This window comes from Brachionichthys hirsutus, unplaced genomic scaffold (assembly GCF_040956055.1).
Source record: "Brachionichthys hirsutus isolate HB-005 unplaced genomic scaffold, CSIRO-AGI_Bhir_v1 contig_512, whole genome shotgun sequence".
Classification (NCBI taxonomy): Eukaryota; Metazoa; Chordata; class Actinopteri; order Lophiiformes; family Brachionichthyidae; genus Brachionichthys; species Brachionichthys hirsutus.
This window is the reverse complement of record NW_027180746.1, coordinates 6605-27278: the sequence shown is the minus strand read 5'-3', so window position 1 is coordinate 27278 and position 20674 is coordinate 6605. Positions and strand designations below refer to the sequence as shown.

Below are 20674 nucleotides of genomic sequence, written 5' to 3'. Positions count from 1 at the left end.
TTGCAAAGCAGGTGTAGCTGCAACTGTTAAGAGCAAAAATAATTGTTTAAGTCATTAAAATCAGTTCACAATGTTCACTTGGTTTATAGTGGTTCACAGAAGCGGCTAACGGGAATTAAGTAAAAAAAAAAAAAACACACACAACAACAACAAACCAGCATGTCCCGCCTTCACCTTGTTTCCATTGGCTGCGGAAACTCCACGAGAGGTGCAATTGGCTGAAATCGCAGTCACATGACAGCTGCGTTGGGGTTTCCTGGCTTGGCAGCCCTGTGTTGTTGTGTACGCTGAGGTCAAGGGGAAAGAGTATGGCTGCGTTGTTTAGGGTATTGTTAAATAGGAATAAGCCTGTCGAATATGCTTTCGGTAAGCTATCCAATCGTTTCGTTTTTTCCTCGTGCCTTGTTTTAGTTATGACTGGGTGTTTAGAATAAAAAGCAGGCCGAACATTCTGTGCTCCAACCTCTTAGCTAGCTTGTTAGCCCAACAAGCAACGCATGAATCCATCATGTCTGTGCAAAGTTGATTGCTACTTTGCTGTGTGGCGTTCAATCGAACAATACCCAGAAATGGGTATTCTGTAGGTTTTACTACTCTAAAGAAATCTGTTCTACTACAAATATTTGTGTATTAGCTTTGTAAAGAATCACTGCCGCACTGCATACTCTCAATCCCTGTCATCGTACAAATGCTAGACAAGACTATTTTATGAATCCTCTATAGTTTAGTTTTTATTATTTGTGTCATCTGAGTTAAAATGCTTTTTAAAATTTATGAGCCTTGATGGTATATTAAACTGGGTTTTGCTTCGCTGTTTGGAAATCTGGTATTAAGATGCACCATAAACTTTTTTAAAGAAGTGGCATACTTGTGTGACTTCATTTTGCATTGTAATTATTATGTCAAATAAAATAGATTCCCTAGAAAGATAGCATTAATACAAAAGCGGTTTTACAAGTAAGCTTTATAGAAACGATTAAAGACATAGGGACAGAAATGAAGTCAAATGCTAAACTGACAGTAAGTAGTTTAAATAGTTAGAAATGAAGTAGATCATTTCATTTAAAAGAAAATTGCTAGTCAGTCAGGAATACTGTGCCGACATTGATGGAATTGCATCAAGCACGATTAATAACTAAGGACGAAACTGTATCTACAGTGTAAGTTGATTGGCTGAATTGAAGGTAAAGCTTTTAGTTTTAAACTTCTCCATTCAGCCTTAATCCTGTTTTTTGCAGTGTGCCAGGGTTTCTCCCTTTAGTGTCTGTTAGCCTGTCTGGACCTTGGCTGACCTCGGACTGTGTAATATCTTGGCCAGACTTCCCAAATGTTGGCTGTTAGTGGTGATATCAACGCCTCAGTGCATTCTCATGGTGAATAATACACTTAAATGTATTTTATGTGATGCACGTTGATTGGTTTATTGATTGATTTTGGTCAAACAAATAAACCTACCTTGTCAGGACTGCAGGATGAGTATCAAACTAATAAAAGCATGAGGACAATGTTAGCTACTAAATGCAAATACATACAATCTTTGGGATTGTTTGCTTATGTTGAGCCTCGTATTTATTTGAACTGCTCTGATCTTCAACTAAATAAAATGCCTTGTGTTTTCCATCACAATGCTAATGGCATCATTCTTATCGTCTCCTCAGTGACATCACGGTCATTGGCCTCAAAAACTCCAGTAGGGTTTGTTGGCTTGGGGAGCATGGGCAATCCCATGGCCAAAAACCTGTTAAAGAATGGTTATCCCATTATTGCCACTGATGTCTTCCCTGAGTCTTGCAAGGCCCTGCAGGACATGGGCGCTCAGGTAACACTCACGCGATAAAATCTCATCTATGGACTTTTAAACGTTTATTAGAGTGCAGTACATCTAAATTTGGCATCAAATAGAACGAGTCAGCTAAGAAAACACTGATTATTGTCAAATATTTGCAAGATTTTACCAACCATGACTTAAAAAGCACTAAAGTTTGTTTAGGAAAATGGCCAAGTGACTATTTGATGTTCCTTTTGTTCATAAAGGTCTCTTTCGTGTTAATGATGTGGTGGATATTGTGCAATGAAAAATCCAATGTTCAGGTCGTAGACTCGCCAGCAGAGGTTGCAGAGAAAGCAGACCGCATTATCACAATGCTTCCCTCCAGTCCTAATGTTGTAGAAGTATACGCAGGCCCGAGTGGCATCCTCAAGTAAGCAAAGAAATAGACAATTATACGACCTTCAACCTTCTCCTAATAAATACATGAAACTGGGGCAAGGCACTTGATGTGCAAACAGAAACAGCTTAGGCTGACAAAATGTTCGTTTTTCTTATCTTGCCCTCTTAAGGAAGGTGAAGAAAGGAACACTGTTGATTGACTCCTCCACCATCGACCCTGCCGTCTCAAAAGAGATGGCAGTTGCTGCGGAGAAGATGGGAGCCGTGTTCGTGGACGCTCCAGTGTCGGGAGGTAGTGTGTCACCCCAAGAATGAAAGTCTTCCTCTGCGGCTTTGAGTTTGTTTCTTCTGTGATGAATAACTGTTGTAATTTACAGTTAATGTTATACTTAAACGGTTACATGGCAGAGTCAACAGTTGTTTTTCATTGTTCTCCACTAGCCTGGGAGTCAGATGAGTCTCCAGGTTCATTTTTACTTTTCTCTGGCAATCGTGTTTGTGTGCTTTCCCAACTGTTCCTACAGATTTTCCTCTGTCCTTATTTTTGTAAATGGTTGCTCAGAACCATTTAACAGATATTAGACAGGTTTGATATGATGTCTTTAAGTCTACAGTCTATTTGGATTCAGAACTGCCAAGTCTGCTGATTAAGAGTAAACCTAAGGTTTGGTTTCTCTGTAGGAATATGTTGGTGGCCTTAGGTTGTACTCGTCAGTTTCCAAATGTGGTTAGAATGAAAATGAGCTCATATACTTTTTTCTTTTATAGTGGTTAATTTTTTTTTCTATTAAGATTAGAAACCCCCAGAAAGTATCTGTGAAGTGGGAAAATCTCCACTTCATTATTTCATATTGTCTCGAAATAAACCTTTCCTGTTGAGACAAACTTATGATTTGATTAGAATAGTGTGCTGCTCCCTGTCTTATTAAAAGGTAATGTCGCTCACCCATCTCTCTCTCGCTCTCAGAGAAGCCAAATTGGAAGGTATAAAAATTCAACTCGATAGTCCAAACAAAACGCTGTATTTAAATATAGTCAAAAGGCTTCAGCAAAATATAAACATGCTTTTTAGTACCCTTTGTGTTTTGTAATGGAGACTGTCGCAGGTAAATAAGAAGATGGGTCAATTTGAAAGTTTAAAAATACGATTTTTACAAATGTGGCTGTGCGTACGTCCACAGAAGATATCAATCCTTTCTGATTCCGTGATGCGGAAACCATTATTTATGAGCTAGTCAGGGCTAGTGGTTGCAGTGTTGAGTTAATAACATTATAACAATGGCAAAGCCAACAAACTAGGAGGCCATGATTTATGCTTCTCTTTCTATTAATGTCAGTGGTGGTTAATAGCTTTTCCTTTACTACAATTATCCAGAAGAGAAACTGCCACCTGTGTTCAACCCTCTGCCTTTCAACTCTTGATCCGTCACAAAGGTGCAGCCACTTCTGCGTCACTGAAGCAGCGTCCCTCTCTGACAGGTGTCACTCCTTTTACAGAAATAATGATCAACCAAAACACCCCACGGGAGACATGATCACAAATTCCCGATAAGATTATAATGGACATTTGTGTTGAGATGTTTAAACAAACCACAGTAAACGGATCGGCACCGATCTATTGAGAGAGCTTCAGACATCCCAACCGCCGCCCGCCCCGCAGGCTCCAGCTTGACTTTTGCTGAGCTCGTCAACTTCAAAAAAAACTCTGGAACCAATTTTGTCCATTCATCATCTCTTCCGGGCCTGTGCGCTTCATAGCATTGGTTAGTGTCATACCAAGGCAAATATTAGCACCGAACAAATATCTCGAAGGGCATTGCGAGTAAGACCCAGAGGCCTGTGTCTTCCCACGAGGTACGGAGTCAATAACAGGCTCGCCCACAAATAACCATGACAAGACTCGGCATGTGAAATCAACAAAAGGAGGATAACGTTGCTGTTGTGAGAAATGTTTGAAGAGGGCATGTTACAGTTTAATTATATGGTGTCATTGGATGTATTTATTTATTTTAAAATCGTTGGGCAGACGTACAATGAGAGATGACGGTATCGAAAGCAGACTCGGGGCTGCTAGTTTGCTTGTTTGAGAATACCAATCGTAGTGTTGGGACAATGACCCCCTAGCCTTACTTCTGAACTTACACTCTTTTGTATCAAAGTATTGGGACCTTTTTGCTTAGCGCTGAGACATGGGTTGTAATTACTGAGCCAGGCCAGCCAGTCGGTGCCCCCCCTTAAGGCTTTATTGCTGCCTTTGACCAGGGGTCTGAAAGGCAAGGTTAAGGTTTTAAGTCCTCATTATGTCGGAACTGTCTGCTTGTGACGGTTTCTTGACAGAGCGCAGGATCACCAGTCGTCCTTAATGGGCTGAGCCGCGGCGGAGAACCCCGTGTCAGTGCTTTTCATGCTGATTGAGCCGTAATGGTGGGCATGCCATGTTAGTGCCTTTCATGTCAGATAAAGAGTCATAAAGAGGAGAGAAGCTGCCCTCACATGGAGTGGAGAGGAGAGAGATAAGACATATTGCAGTAAAACTGTCAATCTCTCTCTCTTTTTTTTTCTTTTTTTTGCTCGCTCACCCACATGCTCGCAACTCATTTTAATCAGGTATGCAGGTGAAGTATTCTCTATTCTGACACTATTGCACGTCTCACTGCCAACCATAACCATGCTCTATTTGCTTTTTCTTACACACACAATACACTGCAGCTCCCGCCCTCCTGCATACAAACACAGACATGGTCCACACCGGTATGTTTACCAGCTGGCGTCTGGAGAGCAGCCCCTTAAGGCTGTTGCTCTCTGTGAACACACACTGTTTACATACTATTGACAGTGCACGGTTTGTGTGTGCAGTCTTCTGTGAAGGTTCTTCCTCGCCCACCTCTTAAATAAGCCTCTTTTACTAGCCTGAGATGGCCAATGATTTACCTGCCACCTCTGGCCTCTGCGACTCGCGCTGTAGACGCTTGTCTCTCACAGACACGTGCATCGTGCTTCACATAACTGCCCGCCAATGGTATTGATGCATGTTACCAGTTAGTTCCAGTCCCCAAAATGTACATTTCTGTTTAATTGTCTTTTAAATCTTTTTTATTTTTTATTTTTTTTTAAATATGTCATCAAGGGTTTAGGAAGTTGCAATGACATTTCCTAAAAATAAAAAATTGCAATGAATCGATCGTCATTGATCAGAAAAGAGAGCTAGTTGCTGACCTTGATATAACATTTAGACATTCGGCATCTGTCTGGGCTGAGGAATCTGACGGTGACAACTTTATCAGCAATATCAGAAACCTGTATATCCCACCTGTCTACCCCGAACCACACCTTCCACATCCCTGGGTGGCCTATGGTGTTATAAAGTTACATACTGTCTTCCAACCAGAAGATGGCAGCCTACCCAAATAGGGGGCTGTCATACTCCTGTGTGTGTGGGTGTGTGCGTGCAAGGGGAAGTGTTGGCTGCGCTAAATCTATTTTATATTAATAGGTTACACAAAAGTACAATTTAAAAAGGCACTATTGTCTTATACAGTATGTATTCCAGACGCACACAATAATAATTTACTAACACTATAATAATTATATCCTTCTGAGACCCAGCCCGCCAGTTATCATGTCCTCTGTCATGGACAAATGTCCACTACAGAGGACATGCTAACTGGCTGGGTCTCAGGAGGATATATATATATACTTTGTTAGTTATATATCTGGTTGATACAAAGAGGCCTTGCCCAATCAAAATGTGTTTTGTGTGCTGGGGATAGCAACACATGCAGCACAGACCGCCTGCAATCTCCCAAATAATTTGCAGACGCAGCATGTTCCCCTTGTGGTTTCTAAAAAAAAAAATTTTTAATTTAGATGTTTCTTTTGATATAAACTGAATCCTTTCATGTACGCATGGTGTGTGAGGTTGCATTTTTTTTTTTAAACAGAAATGTACATGTGTGTTCAGTGTGCGTCACCGGAGGTTTGGCAGCCCAACGTTGGATCTGAATAGCAGAGTCTTAACCTTTTTTTTTTTTTTCAGCCATAAAACTCCAAAACTCTCACTTTCTTCTCGTGGCCTTTCTGCTTGCTTCTGCTCTTACACATTGACCACTGTCTTGGCATTAGCCTGCCAGCTGTGTCCTGATATACACACTCATTCACATATAAATATACAAAATTGCAATCTCTCTGCAAATGCTTTCTTCAAGCATGCTAGTGTTTCCTTTCATACACACACACACACACACACGCACACACATCTACTGCTGACTGGTGTCATTAAAAGCATCCACATGTAAAGTTGACCCACAACAAAACAAGCTCTGATGTCACAGGCTCAGGGTGTTGGCACAGTGATGACAAAAATAGGAGGTCTGGCTAGCAAGTGGCAGTGTCGTTAGCAGTAATTACCCAGAATGCCTGTGTCTGTGTCTTCGTGCCCACGGTGGGCTGCCACATTGCTAACGGACGACGGCTTTAAAAACCTTTCATTGTGTTTTCCCAGGGCTGGGAAAGTCAACTCTTGTTGCAAATAAAAGCGAAAAGGGAGCTTAGCTTTTTGTGGGACCATTCTCGGGGCTAATGTTGCTCGTTTGCGATGTCTTGTAATGCTTGGCTAACTGCCTATTTAGGCTGAGTCTCATCGCCACTCTAATCATATCCATACCACATAAAGGAAATCTCAAGTATCGCAATTTTTCATTTTTAAGACACTTTTATCATCATTCTCCGGCCTGTAGGAGCTTGTTCGAGCGAAGGCTGGCACCAGGCAGTTCATCAGTCAACACCACGCTCCTTTCCAGAGTTACAGAAGCGCTATTTCTTCCCAAAGACACACAAGACCTGGGGCATCTTCTTTACTCCGTCCCCGTGTGTTAGAATATGTAATATATCTAGCCCTATTTAAACGGTAAAAGGGTCGATCCTTGGCCTGGTTGAAGAGCATGCAGGCCAGCTTAATCCATTCTGAGAAGGGGATTCATTGAGAAGACGAGTCTGGGAAATCTGAAGGCTATTTAGTGAAGGTTAGTCATGATTCTATGACACTAAGTAACCAGGTTGGTAGGGCGGGGGGTGTCATTGGTCCAAAGACAATATTAGCATAACAAGCCTCTCACTGAAGGCTTCTGGTCACATGGGATGAGGACTGGGGAGCAGGGGGGGGGGGGGGGCACAGTAGTGACCGGAGATGGAGATGATGGAGGGTTGGTGATGGGGGAGCTCCAGATGGAGGTGGACCCACAGCAGCTGGGGACCGGCTCTCGCATCCCTGCCTCTATGTCTGCTGTGTGTGTGTGTGTGTGTGTGTGTGTGCGTGCGCGTGTGCAGACAAGTAGTCAGCTGGTGTATGAGTCATACAAAAAGTCTCTGTCCATCAAATGTAGCTTAAATGTCACACTGAATGTCACTCAACCTAAAAAGCAAATTAGGGTTCTGTCTTTGCGAAGGACAGTCTCTGCTACTGTTTCTGGTTGTGTGTGTGTGTGTGTGTGTGTGTGTGTGTGTGTGTGTGTACATTTGTGTCCCTTCCTGCTAACAGCCTAGTTGGGGATCATTATTAACTTGCTCTATCCAAGATGAGTCTCATTGGGCTGCGGAAAGGATTGATTGTGTATCTCTCCGGTTCCCTCTGGCCTCTGTCACCTACCATTGACCAGCCTCTCCACTGCACATGATGATGATGATTATGATGATGATGGCGCCTGGCCTGGTGGTCGGTGGATAAGCATCGTAAACGCTTAAGGCAACAGCAACATTTCTAATCAAGAAACTATGTTGGCAACTGTTTTTTCCCCCCAAAACCCAAACTGTCTCCAGTCTCCTTCTCGCTTGAATTTCTCATGGCGCGTCTGTGTGCAGGAATCGGTTCTCAGGGTTCTGCACTCATTAACTGGAACCGATAAACAGACTCTTTTTTTAACACTACAGTGGAGCATTAGCAAATTTGGCAGATAAACTGTTGAAAATGCCGATTTTTTCTCTCTTTTTTTGGTACCGTTTCTCTTATTTACTCGATATCCGTTATGTTTTTTTTTTTTTACAGTGCCTGTTTGGTTTCTTTTAATTTGCTATAGAAAAAGATCTGCCCATGGCTGTAATTATAATGGTGGACCACATGAGGGCTGCTTTGTTGGCCTATAAACATCCTACCCCCATTGGCTTACACTGCAGGCAGCCAACTATCATTGAGTTAAGACCGTAACATTACAGGGAAGGCAGTTTCCAACCTGCAAGATAGACGACTGAAGCAGAGCCATAACTTCAACGTGAAGAGTGCGTATCGTAGTAGTATATATAGTTTATCGCCAATGCCAGAGCCTCATATCAAGTCAAAGCCAAACTTACATGATCTTTTTCGGAAACGAGGTGTTTCGAGGTGCGCTAATGATGTTCTAGGTGTGGTCTTGCTTGAGGTCTTTTTCCACATGCACTTTTAGGTGAAAAAGCAAGCGAAGTGGCACATTGTCAAATACGTCATTCACGACTGTCTGTGTGTGGAAGCGGCGAGGCGCACATGTGCGCGCGCGTTCCGGCAAATGTGTGTGTGTGTGTGTTGTTTGCGTAGCCTCATATTGACAAATGTAGTTTAATTTAAACCCACCACCAATAAAAAGTGACTACTGGTTTACATGTGGCTCGTAATTGTGAGACGCAGCCTCAGAAGCTCGAACTGACGTCTTATTGGCGGGGCGGCTCTGGGATCTGCACCTGTCCCTGGTACACACACGGATACTACATGCACATGTACACAGATATGCTCACTTACTTCAAAAGGAAGCCCTGGTTTAAGAGGTTACAACGCTGTCTAGAAGTGCTTCGGTCGAGTCTTTCGTGTGCAATGAAAGACGTGCTAATGAATTTGGTGTTCACTACAAACGGGCCAAACCCATGTCGTTTCTCTGATCTTCTTCTGCCTCCACGCCGCCTGCGTCGCCGTCTTACGTTCACGGTTAATGCCTGTCGTGGAAGCATCTGTCCTAATCGTGCTTTATTGCCACGCTATTAACTTGAACCTTGTTAATAGATCAAGGAAGGATGAAGGAAATGTTTGGGTATATGTGTCTGCTGCTGGAATGGAAGCTAGCTTGTACGTGGGCCACACGCAACTTCACACATTCACAGAGAAGAGCCACTGTGTGGCGCCTCCGCGTCTTGCAACCTACTGTAAGAGCCGCTTTGGTCGACTTCCCCTCCTCCTTAACCTTTGACATCTAACACAGTAGAAGCCACAGAATCGCTCATGAACCTGCTTCCGCATGCGCTGAGAATATGAACAGAGCTTGTCCTGATGCTAGTTGAAAGGAAGCGATAGAGCAGAAACACGAGGGAATTATATCCCAAGAAATCAGCGTACAGTAGAAATTGGAGTATTTTATTGTATTGTATTTTAGAATCCAATGGGCTCTGTTCTGGGTTGCTTCAAGCTCCCTCTGTAGTGACTTTGTGTATTCGGTCACTTACATTTCATGACAATCTATTTGCAGTTAAGCTTCTTTCTGTTGTGCTTCCATGAAAGTAAAAGTGTGGAAGTATAAAAGCAGAAATTGCAGTATGTGTTTTTTTTTTTTTACATCTATGTAGAAGTAGTATTTGGTGGGGCATTAAGATTCATAAATAAATGTATCTGTTGTGGATATTTTTCCCTCCCTTACACTTACGGTACCTTTCCAACTCTCATCTCCCATATCTTCTATCTTAAGTCCCCCTCCCCTCAAATACACACACACACACACACACCGTGCCCCCCCCCCCCCCCCCCCTCCAAGGAGGCGTTGTGTAGTTGTGCAATGCTAACGATCCAGGGCTGTCACTCCCACTGGGATGGATGAGCCAGGCAGACCCAGCGCTCAGGAAGCCTCATTAGGATTCCACTTTAATCCGTCTCTGACAGGGCCGGTCCGAGAACGGGATGTCCCCTCTCACTCTCTCACACACACACACACACACACACGCACACGCACTCAAAATATCATAGAATTAAACAGTCCACACATCAACACTAACACACTCTTTCCTTTGCACAGTTTTTTATGCTAATTATGCATTATTCTTCCACCAACAAGGATCTTCCATCATCCTGGTGTCACTGCCGATGGAAATCCACTACAGATCATATGAGCTTATTATGGGTGATTAGTTAATTTGAGGGAGGGAGAGTCAGTAGTGATGCAGGGAGGTAAGAAGAGAGAGATCGTTTTTTTTCTTCTTCTTTGTTGTCGTCTCTCTGCTCTCTCGCTCTTTCTCCTTCTTCCTCTCCTCGGTGAGATGTATCGATCAGTGCCTTGGCTGAGGTTTCAATAATCTCCTCTTTAGTTTGTCCGCAAACAACGTCCGTTCACCAATGAACTGGCCCGGTTGTCTTTGTGTGTATTTGTGTGCGTTTTGGATTTGTTTCTGGGAGAAACTGCCTGAAGCTGAAAAACATGAAAGTGAACGAGTTCAGTTTGAGGCGTGTTTCTCTCACCTCTGCAAAATGTCACGACTCTCCAGTCGTCTGTGATTGAATAAAATCTTTGCACGCCAGACGCCAATAAATGTGAGAAAATGGAGAACGCACATTCCCGAGAAAGAAACTGCATATCATGTCCATCATCTGTGGCCCATATGTGTGTGTGTGTGTGTGTGTGATTGTTGTGTGGCAGCCTTATGTTGAACTTGTGTGCACAGTGTGGGCTTTGGGTTTCTTTATATGGCCTTAATGACCAGTTGACAGCCCCACACATGCGCACTCACACACACACACACACACACACAGTCCTGGCATCGTGTCTTGACAAAAGTACTGCAAATTAGATAAACAGTAACTCTCCTCCCTTTTTCTCTGCAGTGAAGTCTGAAAATGCGTCGTCATCTGTTTTGTCCCCAGTGGTTCCCTTTTAATTATTAACACTGACATTATTAGGCTTTCATTATTAAGAGACTTTTCATTACAGCCAGATGACACCCTAAAGAGAAATTATCTCTCTCTCGCTCTCTCCGCCAGTGTTTTGGAGAATGGTCAAATCTGTCACTTTGCATGCATATTATCCCCCCCCCCCCCCCCCCCTGCAGTTTGTAAGCTACTTTTCTGTCGCCTGACCATGAAATGAAACGGCGCTATCTGAAGCATATTTGGCAAACAGTGCCCACCACTAAACTTTACACGCACAGTTGTCCGTTTTGGCATATAGCATTTTATGTTAAGGTCATATTCTCTGGTTTCCATGGAAATGTGTTGTTTTAAGTGATTCCGTTTGCCTTGCCAACCTTTACACGTTTATTAACTTTCATGAGCAGTTGAGCTTTGATAAAAAAATTTTTAAGTGTTTCACAAACTTTAAGGGAATTTAAAGATAATTTAAGGTAACTGAAGTTTGAGCGTCTTCTACAAATATATACTCCAAACAATATGCAGTACTCATCAAAGGAATGGAGGATATGCATATACCGATGAATCTGTTACGCTGTTCATGAGTGTGTTTCTACCAGATATCATTCTGTAAATGTTGAAGGATATTAAAAAAAGCATTTCAGGGACATAACAGAGGAGACTCGTGTTGCCTCGAGTCCAGCCCTGAAAAGGGGTCATTTCTACTTTAAGGACCCTGGTGAGTGGCTGAGGTGGGTGGGTGGAGGTTTCTCCTACATGGCATGCTCCTTAAGCCATCAGGCATGTGGAAGGATGCCTAATTGAACATGATAAAGTGTAAAGTTAATTACCCCTCACGCCTGTCACTGATACCCCCACCAGTGGGAGGGGGGGGTGGCCCCAGGCACAGCTGTTGGCGCGCGTGTGTGAGAGAGAGACAGAGAGAGTAAGGGTTCTAGGACAAAAGGCAAAGGCTCCCACGAGGGTTGTGTAGTGGATGATGGCAACAATCGGCTTTTAAAGATACCTCTGTCCCTCGGGTGCACCACTACTTAACACGCCTGTCCCAATATGATTCTAAGACACTCGCACACACCTAAAAAATACACCACTGACCTTTAAGACACAGCGAATCTATATATTTTAGTTGGACACACCAGTTATGAGTTGATGTTGCGATCCTGATTTTTTGTCCACAAAGAGTCTGACATGACTGAACTCCTTGTTAATATTATGATCTTTAAAGAAAGAGTTTCACAAAGTTTGCAGGGTGTGTGGTGCGAGTCTGGATTAGAATACTGTATAATACTGAACTTGCTTTTAACTTGTGTTCGCCTCAGTTGACCTGATAACGCTTCTTCGACCTGTGTTCTCTGTTTAGGTGTTGGTGCTGCGAGCATGGCCACACTGACCTTCATGGTGGGTGGAGTAAAGGAGGAATATAACGCCGCACAGGAGCTGCTCACCTGCATGGGAGCCAATGTTGTCTACTGTGGACAGGTTGGCACTGGACAGGTGGAGACAAACATATTTCTGTTTTTCTTCAATAAATCACAAACAGCAAAGTAATCTTATCTTCTGTAGGACCATGAACCCGCAAATGTTCCTGGTCCAGAACATGCAGTGAACTCTGACTTTTGGTTAAATATTGCTTCTCATTTGACTCTCCACAGTCCTGAGACAAAACACTTGCACATGGTTTTCTGCTGAAGTCAAGCGTAGGATCAGAATTGATTGGGAGACCATTCTATAAATGAGGTCCCTGAATTGATCATGCAGAAAGGCCCGGTTAAAGATCTTTCTAGAGCTGAATTCTGATATGATTACGATTAACTCTTTGAGTGCCATTGACGTCTAAATAAAATAAAATTTGAAACCCAAACATTCACTGCCGACCCTTGACATTGAAATCTACCTCTCTTCAATGGCCAATAACCCCAGAACGAAAAATGGAACACACTTCTGCTTTTTTCCTCATGAAAGAAGAGACTTTTAGTCTTTCATTTGGTAGGTTCGTGTTTGCGTAAGTCATAGTGAAGAATATTCTGTGGGGCTTGAAAAATCAGGAAAAATACGCAAAAACTGGGGCACGCGGCATATAGCTGAGCTGAAAATGGCTGGCACTCAATGAGTTCATATACTACTACTAATATTTTTCCATTCTGAATTACATGTTGTCTCGTAAACCTTCTAATCTATATACAGATGTTAGCGTGAATTTTCTACATTCTGGTCTACCTTCAACCCTAGGCGGCTAAGATCTGCAACAACATGCTCCTGGCCATCGGGATGATCGGGACCGCAGAGACCATGAACCTTGGCATCAGGTAGTTAGTTAGCCAGCGCTTTGCTAAGCTGCATTCTAATGGTTATTCTAAGCGTAGTATGAGTATGCATACCAGTGTGAGTGTATATACCAATACAACTTGCAGTTGTACATGTTACTACCCTTAACGTGGAATATGAGCTCCTACTCAAGATGCAATGTGGACATGCAGATGTCGCTCCGTGAGCTCTTCTTTAAAGGATCATTCCGTAGATATTCCCTCATGAGTCCAAGAACCAGAGAAGCTTGGTATAAGAAGCATCATGAATGTGCAGGTGACATTTTTAAGATTCACTCGAACTTGGCCCTTAGATGTAGCCGTCACTATAGAAGTAATTACTGTACCAGTAATATGGCTGCAACTATGGCAGCAATTTACTACTTCAGTCTGTGTGTGTGTGTGTCGGCTCATTCACGTAGCTGTGAAGGGGAATCCCGGCCCAGAGTCAGAGAGATGGATGGGGGGTGGAGCCACACACTCTGATTTACATCTTCTGATTGAACTCTCACCAGCGTCCTGCCACAACTCCTGTCACCTAAGAAGACCTGTCATTCATCGTTCTGGCACAAAGCCTCTTTGGCTCGGGGGGCTGAGGATGATGGGATATGAAGTATTGAGTTCATCTCAGTTTAACTATTTGAATAAAACCTGAACTTTTTAGCTTGCCTCAGAAAGGTGGGCAGTTTTCTGCAATTGACCGTTCACCGAAACTGTCTCGCCTGAGCCATCAGAATAATGCGACGCTTTATAATCTACTCTTTAAATTCAGCACATCCCGAGTCAATAATACTGTTTCCTCTCTGTCGTTACAGCGGAAACTCGGCTCTCAAACATAATTCGTTGCGTAATACTGTTCGAAAAACAATTTGTTCGAAAACCGAAACTATATTTCCCATAAGGTTTGCTTATTTTTATGTCTTTAGGCAAAATTTGAATGGCAATTTTCATCAAATTTTACTCACTCGCCTGTGATGGGTGGCAGAGTCGATTCACGGCAACAGATTTTATACAGTAGCGGGGGCCATCAGTGTCACACAAATTTTCTACTTAAGAGTTTTGCAGCATAAAATGTGTGTGTGCGCGTGTGTGTGTGTGTGCGCACCAATTGCTCTTCTCAAAGTGCAGCTGTGTTAGTGCAGCTGATTTATATGTGCTGAGATAGAGGAGGAAAATTGGCATGAGCAGTCACACATAAATCCCCCCACTAGGCCCCTGAAATATGGAGGCATTAAGGGAGCAACACAGATTTACACATCGCCATGCTGCCTCTGATGCGCACACGCACACACTTAGAGACACACAGAATTACATCCAGAGACACTGAAGACAGCAGTTTTCTACCAAACTTCAACAACTTCTACTCCGTATGCACATCATTTTAACGTCTGCATATATAAAAAAGATCAGAATACTACAGCATCCATCCTATAAATGTGCAGCCCCGAGTCGTATTCAGTCCTAATTGGGCGCGCATACTTGCATGCATGTGTGTATGTGTTTCCATATTTCCTCCCTTGTTACTAGTCAATCTCTGGGGCTTTATTATAGGGTTTGACAAAGGCTGTCATCGTTTAGAGGGAGCTCGCACTCGTAAATCTCCCATGCTGCATTGCGGCCCGGTGTCTTATGCAGACAGGATGCTCTCTTAGGCTTGTGTGTGCAGACGCAAGCACACACACACACACAACACAGTCGTGCACAAAGGGGGCTGAACACTCGCACCCAATTTACAGGAAAATGGCAATAACATTTTATCATGTTGAATTTGGTCCTGATGGAGCTGCCCTTTCATCAAATACGTGTGTGTTTCTCCTTACCTGTATAAGCAGGCGGACATGCGCACGCGCACACACACACACACACACACACACACACATCTCTCTTCATAGAGCTAATTTGTTGATCTCAGATGGAGTCTTGGGCCGTCTCCAATGGAGTGTGACGTTCTACTGCAAGGAATGGCCATGCATGGCAATTATGAGCGTGCACACACACACACACACACACACACACTCCGCCTTTCTGTCATTCTTTCTTTTCCTCTTTCAGCTTTTTCGCCATCATCCATATTTGCTTTGTCTCCTCATTCTGCTCTTTTCTTTTAATCCCTTCATCTCTTCCCTCTCTCTGCCTGTCTGCCTGTGTGTAATTTCGACACGCAGCCAACCAGTCGGTAAAAGAGAGGGATGAGAAGGTGCAGAAGCAGGTTTGCCGTCGCACGCATGAACAGTCTCACATCTCTCCTTTTCTAAATGAATTGTGAACATGTGTTCCACTGAAGATTTACGTTGTCGAAGAATGAGCGTGTTGCCTCCATAAATGTGACAGTAAATGTCTCTCTGTGTGTGTGTGTGTGTGTCTGTGTGTCTATTTGCTCGTTAGCTCATTAATGTAATAATAAATGGGGAATGGCTCAGGCTTCCTTTCCTGCGGCATCAGACGAGGACGAGAAGCTAATCTCAACGAAACTGACAGTTAATATCAGCTCATCAAATGAACTCCACCTGCCAGAGCTCCCCCCGGCACAGAAGTACATAAACGCCCCTCCCCTCTTAGTTTTCATCTCCATCCAACTCACACGTCCATTGCTTTAATCTCCAGCAGCATCGTGCAGCAACACGTTCACCTCGCCATCCGTGTCTTTGAGTGCTTATCCATGTCGGTCTTGTTAAACCGTGACATGTCCTCTTCTCCACGCAAATTACGGCAAGCGAGAAACAACACCACTGCGTCAGCCAATAACCACAGCCGCGTGTGTGTGTGTGTGTGTGTGCGTGATGGGAGCAGGAGGGGAACTTCATTGATTTATCGTTAACAGAGGACAACAGCTCCCCGTCAGCGTCTCTGGTCGCTATAACAAACGATCTGCGCGCTCGGACGCGCTTTATTGTAGTTCAGCCAGTAACCTTTTCAGCTGCTGACCCAGAACGCAGGGAGGGGCTGCCTCCTTGTGTGTGCGCACAGAGAGAGATGGGGGGGGGGGGCGCTATGTCAAACATATGTCCCCCCCTGAGTCCTCAGACAGGGAGGTGTCAGCGGGGAAGACAAGGGGGGGGAGGCAGAGGAGAGGGAGAGTGAATGGAGGCGGAGGAGACGAGAGGCTAAAGGCTGGCGAAGAGATGCTTACAGACATTTTAAAAAGCCATCATCTGCTAAAACACACACACACACACACACACACACACAGAGTCATTTATGCCACATTTCCACAGCAGTTAAAAAACGGGGCTGAACCGACACAAAAGAGATGAAGGCAAAGGGAGGAGGGAAAGACATACAGAGTGTAAATGCTATTCCCATTCTTAATTAGTTCGTAGACAGCTAATAAAAGATGTGGTTGTAATGGCAGAATGAGAGCCAGGTGGGGGGAGGGAGGGAGGGAGGGAGACTGACTGCTGGCCTTAAGGACCTATGATGGTTTAATAGTCATATTGAGAGCCGAGTGGAGTTACAGGCCTGTAAGTAACAGTGAACAGAGGTAGCCAAGGCTTGATGTGGTCAGCTTTACACTGGCCTTTAAACTGTTAATATGCAAAACACACTGCACTCCGACAGACCCAGACGCAATAGTTCCACCCTCCCGACTGTAACGTTTGCCGCTTCGCTCCCTGCCCCGCTGCGCCGCTGCTCACAATCTCGTTTGCTTCTTCTTACCCCCAGAGCCTTGGAGATTTGTCCTCTTGCATATGAAAGTGGGTTGCTGCAAAAATGGGGCAGCAAGGATATAAGAGTGTACGCTCTACGTTGACAACAAGGTTTACGACCCCCCCCCCCCCCACCCCGTGCTGCTTAACCACTTCTCCTCCTCCACTTTCTTTTTCTTTTTTTTTTTTACGAAGGAGGGATGATGAAGGATAGACGTGCTGGTAAACATCAATATTGCATTAGCCAGCATTACAAAGCCTTGAGCCATTAACACTGAAGAATGGTCACAGCCTAGGCATAAAGTTCAACAGGGGTCACGACAGTCACCAGCCCACCCCACACCCATCATTTTCCATGTTCTGCCTTTGCTCCACTTTGGGAATGGATCCCTTAATCTGTGCTGCTATCCTTCCCATCCTGCCTCCACCTTTTATTTCCTCTTTCTGCTCGTATTGCTATTCAAGCAGTTTTCCCCTTCATGCCAAGTGACATTGGATTAGAATGAAACTAAATGGATAAATAAGATAATCTATTCACCTTTCACAAAACGATGCCCTTATTTTGAAGGCATCACCATGACTCCATTCAGCAGCTGATATTATCAGTCAGACATTTCAGCCATGGCCTCAACCGGAGAGTTGCGGGGGTTTATATGCCCGATTTGAAGGTTTAGCCCAGAAATTGTACTTTTTTTTGCCAAGTCAGAAGGAGACATTGATCTCTTTCTTCCCATTTTTTATGCCAAGACTGGGTTTGGACCCGAAGCTGCTGACAAAGATCCTCAACATGTCCTCGGGTCGTTGCTGGTCCAGCGACACATACAATCCAGTCCCCGGTGTCATGGAAGGCGTCCCCTCAGCCAACAGCTACCAGGGTGGATTTGGAACCACGCTAATGGCCAAGGTACATTCTGTGTTCCCTGTCAACGCCATAATGACCCGGAACGCCTCCGTTGGCATCTCATTCTATTATTAAAATAATTGTTTTAATACTTTGGCAGTCTCTTGTGATTATGAGATTGACTGTAGCTTTTCTCCTCTTTTGTTAGTCTCCGTAATATCGGAAAATAGCTTAGCTTGTGTAATTTCCCAGAGCCAAAGCTTGCATGTTCTTCGCTCAAATCAAATTAGATTTTTTTTTTTCCATTTTACAATGAAATACAACAAAGACAAACATCAAATCATCACATTTAAGAGGCCAAAGAGAGGCATTGTTGAGGACATTACACGAAGTATTCAGCTAAATTGTTTCCAGTCGCTGTTCTGCCAGTCATTTGATTGCATGATTGCTATTTTTCTTCTCCTCTTCAGTCTCTTTTTTTCAGTCCCTCTGCTCTAGAATTGGCTTTGTCTGACTTTGAGCTGCTTTTTTTTGTCTCTGTGACGCCCTCCTCGTCAAACAATCCCATCTGTGACTTACTGTTTGCCACTTAAGTTTACTGTCGCTGCAATATACACAAGCTGGCAGGGGTAAAAAAAAAAACACCTGGATTTAACTAAGCAAATTAGATAGCCGCTAAATGTTTGGTGAAATCAAATTGTTAAAAAACAAAACATCTCACAGCTATATATATATATTAGTGGAAATAAGTGCATCTATCTGCACATGAAGAATGCAAAGAGAACTCAAAGGATTTGGACTAAAGCCTTAAGAAAACCATTTATATGGATTGGCCGTCACAGAGTCCGGACCTTAACCCCATTGATAATTTTGGGATGTGGTGTAGAAGACTTGACGCAGCCTGACTCTCCCATCATCAATACAAGATCTCGGGGGAAAACAAAAAACACTCTGAATGGAAATAATTGTAACATGTATAATCGTAATAAAGACATGCAATATTAAATGAGTGTCATGTACAAAGTTAAAGGCAAATATTAGTGTGACGGTTATTTGGCAATGCAGCGTATGAGTCGGTTGGTATTATTTAGTCCATCTGATTGCAAACATCAGCCTGGTTTCTGTAGCGCGCACACATGGAAATCTAATACTGTACACTTGTTTACCATGAAGTGTAGCTATTTGACTCTTTTCCTTGCTTTCTTCCCGTGTCTCTGTCTCCAGGATCTCGGTTTGGCTCAGAGCACAGCCACCAACACCAAGACACCCATCCCACTGGGTTCCCTTGCCCACCAGATCTTCCGAGTCATGTGCTCCCGAGGCTACGCTAACAAGGACTTCTCATCCGTCTTCCAATTCCTGCGTGAGGAGAAAAGCCAGTGAACGGAGATGTTACAATGCACGAGACACACACACACACTCACACACACACCCCAGTGCCCCTTATCCCACTATGCTCAGGAGGGACGAAGGCCTTAGAAAGCACACGTCTGCAACCTAATTAGCATACTCTATGTCGACACGTCTTCTCATTGCATTAGCAAAATCATATTTTAAATTCATGGTTCTCCCTCTGCAAGGGGAAACCGTTAAACCTGACTTTAGAACGTATCCAAGACAAGTCCTCTTACTCCAAGCGGTCACAGTGGTGAAATGCGAGGTAAGATGACACACTGCAGGTTTACAGTGCTAATTATGTCTTTTTTTCAGGATGATTGTCGACTAGTAACTGCACGTTTCTTTTGTTATTCAAATTAATCAGATCTGCCTTGATAGGCAAGAGGACAGAAAAACCAACCAGCATAAAAAGATTCACAAAGCCATGAAAACTTGACGAGCGAGACAATCATACAGTATTTACAAATCAAAATGTATTCAGAAATGCTTTTCGGGTTCAAAGTTTACTCTTCAGTCTAATTACTGTGATATATCAGTTATTTTTGTATCATGTGCATCGCGGTGCACTGGGCCATTTTGATAGTTACAGATCATACTTGAACTGACCTCTTTGTCGACTGTCTCCACCTGCTTATTGAGCCATGGTAGTATTACTCCCAGCACTTCTTACATTTTACTGTTCACACTGTCTTGCGCTGTTTTCAGTGAAGTCCACCCTCATACTTTCGGCCTCTCTCCCACCCTGCACGATAACTGTAAATTGTAAGCAGGGAAAGGTCCCTCCTTGCTCTGAGAAAATGTGCATAATGTGTATTTTGTTGTATAGTATTGACGAGAAATCGGAATGTACTTTTTTTTTTCTGTGTGTGATATATTCGTAGTGTCTTGACTGTTAAAACCATGTTGGCACACTGTTGCACAGAATAAAATATGTTTTCAGTATCTGGTATTTGAGTGTGTTTTTTAGTACAGTCTTCTGCACTCAACTTTCAAAGAGGAATTTGTTATAGCTCATTGGCAAAATAGAGCTTACAAATAATATTTTGTGATTAGTTGGGTATATGCAGATGACCATTTTAACTGTATCCGTGAGAACGGATCCTAAAATCACGCCCAGCCCCACGAGGCTAAATCTCCAACCCGTTATACAGATTAGCCGTGTCCTTTTGAAACCAGATGTTAAAACATCTACACATTTACTGCTGTATAATCGGCTCCTACAGAAGTCATATCTGTAGCTAACTGAAACAGCTCTCGGGAGCAGGGCTATGCTTTGAGCTAAACGCTAACAGATATCGAGTTAAATATATTGATTCATTTAACGAGATGACCTGAATTAAAATACAGTTTAGCATTCACTCAGGGGGGTTTTCCTCAGATGTCTAAAGGAAGCATGGAAACTTGAAATAGATCTCAGTCATTGTCACCAAATGTCAATGAAAGCAAGAC

The 20674-nt window shown here is 43.4% G+C and overlaps 1 protein-coding gene across 1 annotated transcript; it reads left to right on the top strand.

Annotated features, from left to right (window-relative positions):
- The first annotated feature begins 305 nt into the window (after positions 1–305).
- Positions 306–20167, top strand: LOC137916609 (3-hydroxyisobutyrate dehydrogenase, mitochondrial-like). Its single transcript, XM_068759596.1, has 8 exons — positions 306–366; positions 1659–1819; positions 2092–2201; positions 2341–2462; positions 12397–12530; positions 13266–13342; positions 17734–17890; positions 19052–20167. Exons 1-8 carry the CDS (start codon positions 309–311, stop codon positions 19208–19210), a joined length of 978 nt encoding a protein of 325 aa, XP_068615697.1. The 5' UTR covers positions 306–308; the 3' UTR covers positions 19211–20167.
- The last annotated feature ends 507 nt before the right edge of the window (positions 20168–20674 follow it).

Bases quoted from the DNA above. Each gene is read 5' to 3' on its own strand.
- LOC137916609 (XM_068759596.1), top strand. From the start codon at position 309: ATGGCTGCGTTGTTTAGGGTATTGTTAAATAGGAATAAGCCTGTCGAA. The intron at 367-1,658 runs GTAAGCTATCCA...TCGTCTCCTCAG, and splicing joins GCCTGTCGAATATGCTTTCG to TGACATCACGGTCATTGGCC. The intron at 12,531-13,265 runs GTGGAGACAAAC...CTTCAACCCTAG, and splicing joins GACAGGTTGGCACTGGACAG to GCGGCTAAGATCTGCAACAA.